At 41.2% G+C, this 15268-nt stretch overlaps 1 protein-coding gene across 2 annotated transcripts in view; it reads left to right on the plus strand.

Moving 5' to 3' along the window:
* COL11A1 (collagen type XI alpha 1 chain) overlaps positions 1 to 15268 on the plus strand; it is a 190275-nt gene that overhangs the window by 16389 nt on the left and 158618 nt on the right. For both annotated transcript variants that reach the window (XM_066246823.1, XM_066246824.1), the window contains exons 2-3: positions 8192 to 8359; positions 14192 to 14405. In XM_066246823.1, coding sequence (XP_066102920.1) covers positions 8192 to 8359; positions 14192 to 14405 — 382 coding nt within the window. The remainder of the gene's footprint in view (positions 1 to 8191; positions 8360 to 14191; positions 14406 to 15268) is intronic.

Raw genomic sequence — 15268 nt, forward strand, 5'->3', positions numbered from 1 at the left:
GGCCATGCGCCTGCCCAAAATATTTCATGTAAACTGTGCAACTCTCATCTTCCTTTCGTACAGGTTACTAAGGTTTCCCAGCAGTTGATTTCTCTCATTTTGCACTATTTTTTTTCCACTACAAAGAATGATTTGGGCAACTTCTACACCACCACATCCATTACCCTGATGATTCCCAGTTTTTTTTCTTTTCATTTTTTCCTTCATTTTACATATTTAGACCTAGTCAATATGCAAGCCAACTCCACGTGGTAAAACCATGTTACTGATTTGATGGACGCTGTGCGCATAGATTATAGAATACACACGAAAGGCGTGGTAATTTTTTTTTTCTGCTAAAAAAATTATATTGAGACATAGGAAATTTATGTGATTTCCATTGACATTATTTATGCTCCATCATCATTTAAAGATGAACTTTCATACCTTCTTCAATGTGGGGGAATTCAGGTCAATATGTTTTATTTTCTCATACTTCATGTTGGCTGATGATACAAAGTCTGTATGTAACCTGTGTGTGTTTGGCATTAATGCAGGAATAGTATCTGCGGAAAGACACCAAAATACTAGGTTTGAAAACCTTTTCGTACAGAGCTCACTTCAAGCCTCCTACGGTAAAGCTATAGTTAAATTAACGCTGTGCAGTGCCAAGGAAAATTACCAGGAGGGGAAAATGCTAAGGATGTCAGCGCATTCATGTCAGCTAATGCTACAGGGTGGCCTTTGAGTGGTGACTGTGAGAGCAGAGGCTTGAGGCTCATTTGGTTGTTTAGCTGTTAGGGTCCCAGGGAACTCTTGGGGTTGTATGTACCTGGGATGACGTGAGGACGTTCTGGGCAGATGGCTGAGCGTAGCCCAGTGTTCCTGGGTGACATGGACGGCACCTGTCCAGACAGAAGATGGTCTGGTGTTCCACTGCTCCAGAAAGTGGTTGTCCTGGACCATCGAAGAAAGTGGCTAATGGGTTTGGTGAACGGTAACTCTGGGGAAACATCGGTAGAGAGACCATATTTCCCCATGTATAAGACGCTCCCATGGATAAGACGCACTTTAATTTTGGGGCCCAACATTTGAAAAAAAATGTATTACATGAGGTTATTGAACTCAAGTTTTATTCATCATAAAATCCATACAACTCCTCGTCGCTGTCAAAACTCCCATTCATTAGCTTGTCCTCATCTGATGACGAATCTCTGTCTTCATAGACTGCCTCGGCCTCAGTTCCATCTATGGCGTTTGAAATGCCACCACCACTGCAGAAGATGCACCCAGTTTTTAGACTCCAAATTTTTTTTTTTAAAGTTGCATCTTATACATGGGGAAATACGGTATTCCAAACAGTTGACGTTTTGAAGAAATAAGGCTTTTAGGTATTAATGTTATAGAATGCTTACTCTGTGTCAAAGATGAAAATGTCTTACCTCATTTAATTCTTGAACATTAAATGAAAATTTACAAGTTCAGGGTTTGCAGGGGGGTTGAGGGGAGGGAGGAAATTTGAGGTGGCACAAGGGGAATCCCGACCATCCTTGAGGCGTGCCCACTGTGTGAGATACTCGAGCAAGCGTACCAAGTAGAGAGTGGAGTCATCCGAGGGGAACACAGGGTACTGGGTGTCATCGGAGAGGATCACGTGACGCATCCTGGGTGGGGCAGGAGTGATGATTTCCTGCAGGACGTCCCATGTAGGTTGAGATCAGAAGGTTGATTAAGCCTGAGTGCACCAGGTTTCAACCCTGGCTGCCTGCTCCACTCATCTGGGAAACTTGGAAACCATAGGAATGAAGGTCTGGGCCCCACCCTAGTCATTCTTCTCGTCCTTAGCTTTGGAGTCACACCCAAAGCCGACGCTCAGCCTGCAAAGTTCTCCAGGAGATTGGGATGACAGGGTCGAATTATCAGCTATCCTGAGCCAGTGGAAGAAGGATGGAAAAAGGTCCCCGATGGAGGAATGGCAGGTCCGTTAGAAGCCAGGGGCCGGTTGCTGCAGCTGCAGCAGAGCGGAGCGTGTGGGGTTGGGGAAGTGAACACGAGTTGGTGTAGGAGCCTCACTTGGAGTTTGTGGCTGTAGATGTTCGTGGCAGAGCTGTGGTTTTCCCCAAGGGTTCCTCAGCTGCCCTGGCGGCCCCAGGGAGGAGTTGGACATCCAAATATATTCTGTGTTGGCGTCTTATAGGGCAACTATGATGTCTTTTATTTCCTTGGGCTCCGTGCTGCCATTTTTGATATTTCTCTGTCCCTCCTCTTCACTGATGAGCTTTTCCTCATCCTTCGGAACTCGGCTCACAGGGACCAGCCGGTAGATGCTCTAAGCCAGGGGTCTCAAACTCAACTCAGCATGCAGAGCAAGATCACAGCTGTTCGGCGGGCCGCACTAGGTCTACAAAAGGCAACTGTTATGCAACACTTTTCTCACTGCAGTTGAAAACAAAAAAAAATCAGTACAACAAGCACAATCGTACATGCAGTTTACTCAGTGTCACAAAACGACCAGAAACTGTAGTTCGCATCACAACTGCTGTTAACTAAGCTAATATCTAGCTAGGATGCTAGAGAAATGAAAAATACAAGTAGGCCCCTAGGCTTACTTAATTTTATCCAAAATATTTTGAACTTCGTGAATTAGTCTGCGGGCCGCACAAAATTGTTCAGCGGGCCGCATGCGGCTCGCGGGCCGCGAGTTTGAGACCCCTGCACTAAGCTTTGCGGGCCACACGGCCTCCGTCGCAGACACACAGCGCTGTCGTCCTGTGAAAGTAGCCACGGGGAATCTAGAGACAAATGGCAGCGGCTGTCTTCCAACAAAAACCTTCCGTGTGTGGACGCTGACATTTAGATTTTGTGTAATTTACATGTGTCATAAAGCACCAGGCTTCTTGTACTGTAATTGTTTCTCACCTTGTAAAAATGTTAAACCATTCTTATCTCTGGCGCCAGCCAGCCAGGGGGGGGTCTCAGCCCCCAGGTGGCTTACCCGCTGCCGTTCCGGGGACATTGCTTCCAACACCAGTGCAGTCTTCACAGAAATGCTTTCTGGTACACACGCCTATTATTCCCATTTTACAGATGTGCAGACTGAGGCACAGAGCCATTCAGTAATGGGTCGAAGTCACACAGATGGTAACGGCCAGAGGTGGGATTCAGAACCAGTCTGGCTCTCCACTGCTCTGTGTTGCTGTCCTTGAGTCTCTGCCTACTGGTCCTGGGAGTGTGTGGAGTTCAGAGGAGAATTACTTAGAGATGGACAGTCACTGCATTGTGAGACGTTAGCTCAGGACTCCACGTGGACGCCGGAGGCAGCAGCAGGGAGAGAACTCAAGACCTGGATTCAAGACTAGCCAATGAATGAGGGGAGGTGCTCCAAAGGTCACGGCAAGGCTGTAGAAAAGACATGGCAGGCTGGGCTCACAAATGTTTTCCTTTCAAAACAAGGGAGTTCTGTGGACTTTCGGAGAATGTTGATTCTCTGTATTTTCACGCTACTGTGTTTCGCCTTCAGTTGGCATTTTATATAGTTCACGTGTGTGCGTGCCTGCGCGGAGGCATTCTTGTTTGGGTGAGAAGGTCAGGTCTACGCAAATAATTCAAGGCAAGCGTGCAGAGTGCTAGGATAGAGGTGCGTGTACGCCCCCAGCGCGGAGAGACCGGGAAGCCTTTCTGGGGGGTGTTTCCCATCCCTTCTCTCCTGCTTATCCTCAGGTGAGGTGGAGCCACGTGTTGCAGACAGGGGACTCGGGTTTGTAAGGGCCCAGCGGCCGGAGAAAGAGTCTGGTGGGTTCGCCCTCGTGGCTAGAACCTGGAGTCAGAGGTCTTCAGGGCGAAAGGAAGTAAAAGGTGCAGATACAGGGAGGGGACTGGGAGGAGGAGTGGGGATGTCCAGAGATCAGCAGCATTTTGTGTGCAAGGTATGTGCAGACATCTGGAAGTCCGTGGGCTTTTCTAACGGGATCAAGGGCCAGGCTGACGTGCCGCGTGGAGATCTGGGAGCTCGCTGAAGCCGGGGTGTGCAGGTTAATAAGGAAAACCCTGGAAAACAGTGGAAGGGCCCCGGTCGTCATGCACTCGGCTCTGATAGCCTCTTCTCCCGTAAAATAGACAATAAAAGTATACAACCCAAGCCAGGAAAAATAGGATATTGAACAAAATATTCTCCTGATCGGATACATCTGAAAAGCTAATCATGATCTCAGTCTTCTCTCTTTCGGCCACATAGAAACTGTGAAAATATTTAGGGCATTTACAGTTTGCGTTGAATATGGACATGTCACTTCTTTTAGATCTGTTTGAGTTCAGCTAAAATAAATGACTACTTTTTAATCTTTTAACGATTACAGTTTAATTAGTAAAACATGGAGACCAGTTCCCCTGAGTGTGTGCACACGGCTCTTTGCCTAAATCCTCAGAACCATCCTGTCAGGATCTGCTAACTGCCTGCCATGCTCATGATATCAAATAAAAGGCAGATTTCAAAGTGGCCTAATTTAGTATTGCTTTTGCTTGACAGGAAACAAACTTTTCGACTTGGTTGACTGAGCTACGTTTGTGTGACATGACGTGCCTTTGTAGAGAAAAAAAAAATCTAGTTGACATTTTTATTAGATGTTCCTATTTAAAAATTTTTTTTTTGAAGAGTGAATAATTATTTCATGTCATGTGTTTCTACAAAGAATCCTGTGTGTGTGGGGGAATAGAGCCCCTAGCCTCCATCCTGTAGAAGGCGTGCGTTTTTACCACGTTACTTTTGAAATAGAAGGGGTCAGTGTGGCAACCCCTGTGCTCTTGGAGAAGGTTATGCTGTGAAAAGATCATTTGGAGAGAAGGAATGTCGTGGTCCCTGTTTTGTATTATTTACCCACGGGCAGGAGGGACCATGACCATGGGGCTGGCTCCCTTTCTTCTCGGAAGAATGACAGCCTTCACGGCTGTGTCCGAGTCTATCCTGGAGCCTTTAAACCATTCAGATGAACTTTTCCTAATGGCTTCAGAGCAAGGAGATAAGATAAAATAAACAGATAAGAGGCCACTGGCTTTCAGAAACCATCTCCTTCAGAGTAATATATACCTGCAGCATGAATTGAGTTCAATTTAAAGCAAATATAAACATCAGGGCTCAATTAATGGTCCCAAGATAATTTCAGCATTTATGTTTTAAGTTTCTTTTTTTTTCTTCTTCTTCTTTTTTGCACGGTTTTTATTTCTGGGGTATAGCAAGGAGGTGGTGGGATGGGAAAAGCCTGGATTTGATGTTGGCACAGACCCCAGGGACATATTCCGCTTACCTTCTGGTCCCCAGTTCCTTCCTTGGCACATGGGGCTAAGCATGTAGCCCCCCAACAGTTGGTGAGGATCAGAGCCTGGGGAGACTGAGCCCAGGGCCTGTCCCATGCTGGACTCTCCAGACAGGGCAGCTCTTACTGTTGTTATTGTCTCAGTGTTATCATGGGAGAAAAGGAGGAAGTAAGAATGGCCAGGTGTCCTACTGGCCTAAAAGAATTGGCCATTGCGAGCAGCAGGATTATTATTGTAACAAATGATTTAACGACTTCTTCTCTGAATATTCCAAGGCTGAAATGAAAAGTATCATTAGTTTAGATAGAGTACACGATCCCTTTGAAACATCTGATTTCCATAAAGAAAAGGTTATTTTTTTTTTCCTTTTTAATAATTTGAAACAATGTGTACTCTACTACGGGATTGTATGTTGAAGTTCATTCAGAAGCTTGATGAAATGAGTAGATGGACTTTATCATGAAAGGAAAGTACATTAGTTACACTGTAAAAGGTAAATTACATGAAGTTTCATTGACGTTTTTTACACATCAAAGTCAGCAGCCCCCCAAATTTAACTAAGGCAATGACCAGTGCGCTCTGCTCACACACAATCATTCATTCATAGATTCTATAACAGACTGATGGAAAGTTATGGTAAGAAAATATTAACTGAAATTGTAATTTTCAAAGGACAACATGGTTGCAGGTCACTCCACTTTGTTGAGTGGAATCAAATCTGGTGCTGGGATCCCCCCGATTCTGAAATCAGTCCCCATTTCATTCTCATCAATTTTTCCCAGAAACACTGTACAGTATTTGTTTTGAAGTTTGATGGCCAGTCTATTGTTTTAACTAACAATTGACACTTTTCAAGTCAATAATATTGGTTCTCGCTTTCAGCCAAAAGTCATCCCGTTTTGGACAAAAGAGGACTTTGTGAATCTACTCAAATGTAGATACTGCCTCCTCCGTGCTTACTGGACCATACACAGCGGCTCTTTACTGAGAATCTAAATACTTGCGGTAAAGACTGGGTCTCAGGCGTGCTCAGTGATATATTGGTCAGCACATGGCCTCCTCTGAAATATGATATTAAATTTTTGAATAAAAGTAGAAAGCCAATAGAATGGAAGTATAGTGAATAATGCAGATTCTAAATGCTAATTTTATAACAACTCTTATACTTCATGATTCATGGTTTGACTTGCTTAGTGAATTCAGTGATACTTAGTTGTGGATCAGGAAATTTGAAGGGCTGAAAAATTCACTTGTCCTTTTATGCCTGCCTTCTTTCATACAGTGTCATGTTTGGAACCATCCATGTGGTAGCATGTATCAGAACGTCATTCCCTTTTACGGATGAATCCTAATCCATTGCACTGTCTGTTCACATGTTGATCCAAACATGGCTTGTTTTCACCTTCTGGCTGTTGTGGATAATGTAGCAGTGAACCTTGACCTACTGGTATCTGTTTAATTCCTAGCTTACAGTTCTTGGAGGATATATATATATACCTTAGGAGTGGAATTGCCTGGTCCTATGGTAATTCTAGGTTTAGTGTTCTGAGGAGTATTTTATGACTTTATTTAACATGAAATATCTAAATGAGGCAAATTCCTATAGACAGAAAGTAGACTACAGATTACCAGGGGCTTGGGGTGAGGGGTAAGTGGGGAGTCATTGCTTAATGGCTACAGAGTTTGGGGTGATGAGAAAGTTTTGCAATTGAATGGTGGTGATGGTTCTACCGCACTGTGAATACACTTATGCTACTAAACCGCACACTTTAAAATGGTTCAAGTGGCAAATATGATGTTGTATATAAGTGGCAAGTGTGATGATGTATATAGGTATGATATCTATAAATCAATAGTGTAATATACCAAAACCAATGAACTGTACACTTTAAATTCTGTGAATTCTGTTCTGGTAAAGCTGTTTACAACATCAAGTTTATCCGAAGGGGAAGTTTAAAGTTCCAAACTTCTGTCCTACCTATCACATCACGGTGGCAGGAGGTGGCTGGGTGAATCGGATGTGGGAAATCTAGGTTTCCGCCAGCGAAGAGGCCTGCATTAGACACCCTGGTGCTCCGTCCAAGGGGGGTGAAAAGGATATGGTTACTCATCTCCAGAAACTTTCAGTATAAATATGGAAGTATGAAGCAATGTCCATGGCGTTACTCTGGCAAATTCAGATGGTGAAAATCAGCAAATTCTACGTCCATACTTATGTGCATGCACATGTAACACAGATACACACACGTCCACACAGGTATAGGCTTCTATTAGTACCTTGTAGAACTGAGATAAGAAAGTACTCCTGAGAAGGGCATTCTGTTTTGTTACTGTTCTTTTAGCACCTTCTAACTTCTCTTTGTACATACAAATATGGCTTACTAACCGCTCATTTGTGATATTTATGCATAAGATTCCTTCTGAGTTTGAATCTCCCAAACCACCTCTGTTTAGATTATAACTAGTTAAATAGTAAATCTATTAGCAGTTAATGGAGTACGAACAGATGCTGGCTTTCGCTTTAATACCAAATAACGCCATTTATCTTGAATAATTAAAGATTTTATTATAAGCTGTAACTGAGATCCATCGGAATGTTTGTAAATTTGCATATAGGTTATATTAAGTTCTGAATCGATACACTCACACACAAATACATAAAAAACAAAAGCAAATATTCTGCTTCGCTCTTCCATAACTTGACGCCTGATGAGAGATGTTTTGTATTTGACGATGTTCTGGTTTGTGGTTTATCTGCTGCCCCACCTCTTGGCTGGTCCCACAAAGGTCGGGGAAGCTTGACGGGTGATGGGCAGGTTTGAGAAATGGAACAACAAACTCAGATAAAAACGTAGCTTATTTGTTTAATTACATTTTCCTTATTTTTTCACTTATTTTTCAGCTGCTCCGGTTGATGTACTGAAAGCTCTAGATTTTCACAATTCTCCAGAGGGCATATCAAAAACAACAGGCTTCTGCACAAACAGAAAGAATTCGAAAGGGTCAGATACTGCGTACAGAGTTTCAAAGCAAGCACAGCTCAGTGCCCCGACAAAACAGTTATTTTCAGGTACGTTCCCCCCATTGCTATGGCTACGACTTCTGCGTTCGTTCTTACTGTTTCTTCTTATCGTGCTATCTAATGAAAAACTAGGGCTGGGAATATATAAATGCTTTTTTACATGTCAGACAGCAACTAGATTGTGGTCACCAAGGAAACAAGGGAAATAACGAAAGATTTCATAATTGCCAGTTCTAATTCAGCACGATCACAGAAGATAATGCAACGGGCTTATTTGAAATTTTAATAATTGGTTATTTTATTCCAAGATGACAAAACTCATTTTTTGTCTAGCTCCTTTTTGCATATAATCATGCAGAGTGTAGTCATTGGGGAGAATGTGGTGACTTCCCCCTTCATGACTACCCAGGTTGATTTAGTGAGTATGTGGGTTTAGACATACTTAATGAGTGTCTTTCTAAAATGAATGTACATTTCTGTTGTAAGAAATGTCTTCAGCAGATGCTATGGAAAAAGTTAACTGTATTATTTTTGGAGGCAGTTCTTCTATCAAATATAATAAAAGTTAGTCCTATCTCCCAGTGTTTGGAAGATGTGGGACTAGAGATTTTATGTCTTCACATGGAAAGTATTTATGATGGTATTGATAACTACCTGGCGAGTATTTTTCTTTCCATGAAAGCTCTTGATTGACTTAATAAACTATTTATCTAGAAATCAGGATAATGTGGAAAAGGGAGTTGAGTGGTGAAATGACAATCTCTGAGCGTCACATTTTCTAAGTAGGTTGCAAATAATTGCCTGCTATTGGATACACGTTGATGACTATTTCTTATAATGTTACTAAGTTGAACTTTTCCGTAACAGAAGAGAAAATGGAGTTTCACTGTGGTTCTCTGACTTGTCCAAATTACGTGGGGTTGATGGTTAATCCATGTCTTGTCTGGTGTTAAGGCTAATATTGTCTATATTATCGAAGATTTTTTGTTTATTTTTTGTGTACTGGGATCTTCTCAGAAGCAATTATATTATTTCTTCATATTATATTCTGTGTACACATGAAGGAAATTGAATTCCTTATTTTCTCATAAAATTGTTTTCAAACAATAATGATAAATCAAGGGCCTAAAAGTTACAAAACAAGATAGTATATTTTTCATGGAAGGACATTTAAAAATATATGTATTTTTGAAAACACATTTATTTTGATACATTATTGATGCTTCCAGGATGTTTTCAGTTTTGCAATAGCTTTTAGGAGACAAAAATAACAAACTGCAAATATATATAAAGAATGTTAATGCACATTTTTTAAAGACATTAAAGCAGTTATTAAATCTATAACATTTTAAAAATCAAATTAAAGTTTTAAACAGTAAAAACTAAGTGAGTTTCCCATTTAATTACAGTCTAAGGCAAAAATAGAAAAAAGATGTGAATTTCCAAGAGAGAACATAAGAAAACGGGTTAATGGAAAAGCTCTAGAAATACTCAAGAAGTTAGTTTATAAATTTTTATACTCTGGCCCGTCATCTGAGGGCCAGTTTTTCTGCCTTCCAATGTGGTAGTTAATTTGATTAATAGATCATTTCTATTGTTTTACTCACGGAAAAAGAACATAGTAATGCACGCCTTCTGGCTCTCTTTCCCAGTTGACAGAATTCATTTCTATCAAAGGGTTTTCCCTTGTTACAAAATGGTTTCTTAAGCGTATGATCCTAATAATGACTATTTCAGATATTAAGAGGCACTTATGATAGCGACCTCATTTTCCCCTCACCCCTAAGCAAATGGTTATAAGCTTGCCTTTTTACAGGGTAGAGCTTTCTGCCAAATAATGCAAAAGTGGCAATTGATAAAAATTACCAACACCATCTCATGATTAAACAATCGAAATAGTGAATATTATTCTTTATGAGATTATTTAAAAAGATCTTTGAAATTAATGTGGAACAACCCTGTTTCTTCTGTTATGGGAAGGCAGACTAACAACGTCTCTAATGAATCAAGTAAGCAGCAGTGTTGAAGACGTCAGTCAGCATTGAGGTGGGGGTGGGAGGGTGTTCAGATAGTCACTGTAATATTTTATAGAATTAAGATACAGTCCTCCAGAGTCCCAGTTTGAGACCTTTAATTGAAAGTCTGAGAACATCAGGCATGTGAACTGAATAGAAGCTGTGATTTTCAGATTCTCTCTCTGCCCTCCTCAGAGCACGTGCTGTGGGTCATCCATTGCACAAGAAACCCCGGGCATGTTGATATTGATCTTTGTTATTATCTGGAAAGAGAGCAATTTATTTATTTATTTAATTCTCCCTCCCTCTTTTTCCAAGTGAGAGGAGGGGAGATAGAGAGACAGACTCCCACATCTGATCTGAGGAGGATCCACCCGGTAACCCCCATCTGGGATGCTCTGTCCATCTGGGGCCAATGCTCGCAACTGAGCTATTTTTAATGCCTGAGGCTGACACGCTCAGACCAGCTGAGCTATCCTCAGTGCCTGGGGATATGCTTGAACCAGTGGAGCCACTGGCTGTGGGAGGGGAAGAGGGTGAGAAGAGAGGGAGGGAGAGAGAAACAGATGATTGCTTCTTCTGTGTGCCGTGACCAGGAATCAAACCGGGACATCCACACTCCAGGTTGACGCTCTCCCAGTGATCCAACTGGCCATGACCAGAAGGGGGCGATTTAAACCCGAGTTATGGATTAAGGATTAGGAGTGTAAAGTGTTTGAATCTAATCACAGAACCAGTGAGCAGTGAAGCTGTTGCTAGAGGCAGATGGCCAGCCCCCTCATCTAAAACCCTGCTGACCACTAATCCCCAGCAGAAGGCTGTTTTAACTAGAGGGAGACATATTCTGCGTGGAAATATGTTGACCGTAACTTAAAATCCAATGAAGACATTGTAACCACTTTTTATGCCTAATGTATTCATGGATACAATATCTATTAATGTTAAAAATTCATTTCAAGAATGACGATCGAAGCTGATGTACTGAGAGTGAAATATTATTATTACATATATATGATTTATGTATACACGTGTCAAAAGTAGTAATAGCATTTCTTAACAGTCACTTAAGAGAGGGGGTGCTTTTAGATTGTACTTATACATTTCACAATATATTAAGACATTCCACATGTTATTTTTATCATGTATACTAATCACTGATATTTCAGATAAAATTCACATATAAAGGTGGTTTCATTTCTCTTGTTGAACTAAATTCCTGGTGAATCCTCTCTGATATAGATAGGCAGTTTTGAAAAGTTTGAGCAGTTTTTATTAGGTCTTCTGGGATGCCTAGTGTAAAGTGACATTAAGTCCTGATTATTTTAGATAACTAAATTTTCTTTTTTAAAGGTCATAGCTTAAAAATTAAAATGTTATTTAATTTTAAGTTGGGAAATACTAGCATAATTGAAATATTTTATTCATTAGTCTAGTTAGAAAGTGACAGTGTTCAAAAGCTGTGCTGTGCAAATTGCATGACTGCTAAATTGCTTTAATGTCTTTAGTCTGATATGTCCATTACTACCTAAAATTCCTCTGCTTTCTATACATATAGACTTTATTGCATAAGGTTTTGGAAAAATGAAGAAAAAAAAAGAAAAACTGTTTTCCCCTAGCTTATTATATTTTAGCATCTTTTATTTGAATGTATGAGGTATTTGGAAAAATTGAGGTACATTTAAGGAAAGATTTATGTGATTCTCAACATTGTAATGCACTCATTTGAGGAACAAGTTTATTTGCTATGGAGTATCTTCAATAATAGGCTGAATTACCTAGGTTTTTATTTATAGTCAAAGCGAGTCAAACATGTGTTGTTAATTGATGTGTTCTTTTACCTTTTCACTTATTTGCATGCTTATTTTTTCTATTGATTTCCATAAATAAAAGATTAGATGTCTTCCTGACTTAAAATACATAAAAAATATACACACATTTTTTTTTTTTTTTTTGCTATGATAACAAGGTTTTTTTATGGCCTACTTGGGATATAGTAAATTTGTATTGGTAATATATATATTTTTTTGTATTTTTCTGAAGCTGGAAACGGGGAGAGACAGACAGACTCCCGCATGTGCCCGACTGGGGTCCACCCGGCATGTCCACCAGGGGCGACGCTCTGCCCACCAGGGGGCGATGCTCTGCCCCTCCAGGGTATCGCTCTGCCGCAACCAGAGCCACTCTAGCGCCTGGGGCAGAGGCCAAGGAGCCATCCCCAGTGCCCGGGCCATCTTTGCTCCAATGGAGCCTTGGCTGCAGGAGGGGAAGAGAGAGACAGAGAGGAAGGAGGGGGTGGGGGTGGAGAAGCAAATGGGCGCTTCTCCTATGTGCCCTGGCCGGGAATCGAACCCAGGTCCCCCGCACGCCAGGCCGACGCTCTACCGCTGAGCCAACCGGCCAGGGCTGTATTGGTAATATTTTTAAAAATAGAGAATTTTAAATAAACACTTTTCAGTTTGGAGATATCTCTTTATTGATTTAGCTATTCATCTATACAGATATAGCTATAAGAGATTAGAACCGAACAGTTAACATTAATTAACTGCTTTCTTTTTTGGCATACTTTTATTTAATTTCCACATTTTAAATAATTTTCATTTCATAAAACATCTTTCCACTATGTTATTTTAAATGCCTGCATAGGATTCTACTACATGTATAGATTTTTATGTTACTTGTATTTTATTTAACCAGTCTCCACCATTGCAGATTATTTTAACATTTTATGATTATAGTGTTCTGGTGAATTGAATTAACATTATTACACATTAGCCTCCCTCCCTCCCACCCCCACCCCCACCCCACCCCCAAATTTATAGCTGTGGGACTGCTGATCTCCTGTAATCTTTTGAATTTATTCAGGAAAGTCCTACTCATAGTGTTTTTATTTTATATTACGATACATGCCAAAATTTGGAAGGAATGAACTGAATATGGAAACTCTTGGTGTTGACCAAGATATCATTGATTACACGTGCCCATAATAGCCCCTGGTTTTGCATATGGACACATTTTAATTGAAATAATCTCATTCTTCAAAAAGAATACCTGCTTTACTTATATCCTTAGGGTAGTAATAGGATAAAAAATAAGATATATCTGAAAAACTACTTTTGAAAAACTAACCCCTCAATTTAATATGCATTCATGAAAAACATAGAAGTTGTCTTTGTTTAATTATACGAAATATATTCATGCTGCTCATGTAGATAATTTAGTTATTGAATAAATTATTTATAAGCACTTAAGTAGCTCGGCTCTATTTGGGGTATGAAAGTTAAAAGTGGGGAGACAGTCTGCCTTCTGGAACTTACAATCAAATTGACCAAGTATCTAACAGTTCTGATTTATAATGGCATAAGCTTTTTAAAAATTATTATTAGTGACACTGTATTATTGTATGATAGGAAAAACTGATGAGAAACTCTAGCTTTCAAAAGGGATGACTAAAAGAGTATCATTTCATATTGTGTTCTTACACTGCCTCTTTAAAGAGATGATATATGGCCTCAGATTAGACAAAGGCAGAGAATACAAATCTTGCGCCAAAAGTGGGACTTAAGTGTTTTACCGTGTGTTTGATACTGTGTTTGGCATTGCGATCTTGTTTCCTACCTCTTATTCAGTTTTATACAGTTAGTGTGCTTTAAATGAGTGGCTTCCAAGTTTGAATATAGCTTGAATAATTATTGCAGGGCAAGCTTAATGAGTGATTTCTCCCCATTTATTTTTAAGCCTGTATTGTTGTTACTGTTTGAACATACGTGCTGTTTATTAAGGCCCCATAGAAAGCTCAAAAAATAAGAAGGTGACCCAGAAGTTATTTGGAAATTCGGAATCTGACTCTTTGGACTTCTTTTCTCAGGAGGTACCTTTCCAGAAGATTTTTCAATATTATTTACCGTAAAACCCAAAAAAGGAATCCAGTCTTTCCTTTTATCTATATATAATGAGCACGGCATCCAGCAAGTTGGCGTGGAGGTGGGGAGGTCGCCGGTTTTCCTGTTCGAAGACCACACCGGGAAGCCTGCCCCTGAGGACTATCCCCTGTTCAGAACGGTGAACGTCGCCGATGGGAAGTAAGTGACACAATGACCCAGTGTTTCCGCCCAGAGCGGTTCTTTCGTTTGATTAATTCAACATGCATTTAAAAGAGTGTGATGGCGTTTTTTTCTGCCGGCTGGCGACAGAGAAGCGAACAGAACAACAAACTGTCCCCACCGCCCCCTTATGTAGTTTGCACTCTGGGAAAACAGTGAACAATAAGAAAGTTACTAATAAGAACAGGCTGTCAGGTGGTGACAGGTATGAGAGGGACAGGGAGCAGAGAGGAGGACTGGGAACGGTGGCGGGCGCTGCACTTTGAAGAAGTGGGCTCAGGGACAACCTCGCTAGGAAGGTGACATGGGAAGAAGGTTGGGAGCATGTCATGTGGATAATTGAAAGCATGCTACTCCAGGGGTGGCTGACTGGTCCAAGCAACGCCAAGGCTCCAGCCTGCCGGGGCCCGAGCAGGATGATGAAGGCGATGGAGAAGCCCACTCACTGTAGCTGCTGGTAGCGCTCTGGGTTCCATTCGGAGGCAAACGGGAAGTCACTGCAGACTTCTCTGGCAGAGGAATCGCCTTGCTTACCTTTTACTGTCCAGATGAACATTGATGGGCAGCGAAAGTCTTACCGAACATTCGATATGTGCTACATACTTTTCTAAACACTTGATGTGTAGTTAACGCATTTTGTTTATTTATTTTTGTATTTATCTGAAGTGAGAAGCGGGGAGGCAGAGAGACAGAGTCCCTCATGTGCCCGACCGGGATCCACCCGGCATGCCCACCAGGGGGCGATGCTCATCTCATCTTGGGCGTTGCTTGGTTGTAACTGGAGCCATTTCAGCTCCTGAGGTGGAGGCCATGGAGCCGTCCTCAGCGCCCGGGCCAACTTT

Source organism: Saccopteryx bilineata, chromosome 11 (assembly GCF_036850765.1).
Source record: "Saccopteryx bilineata isolate mSacBil1 chromosome 11, mSacBil1_pri_phased_curated, whole genome shotgun sequence".
Classification (NCBI taxonomy): domain Eukaryota; kingdom Metazoa; phylum Chordata; class Mammalia; order Chiroptera; family Emballonuridae; genus Saccopteryx; species Saccopteryx bilineata.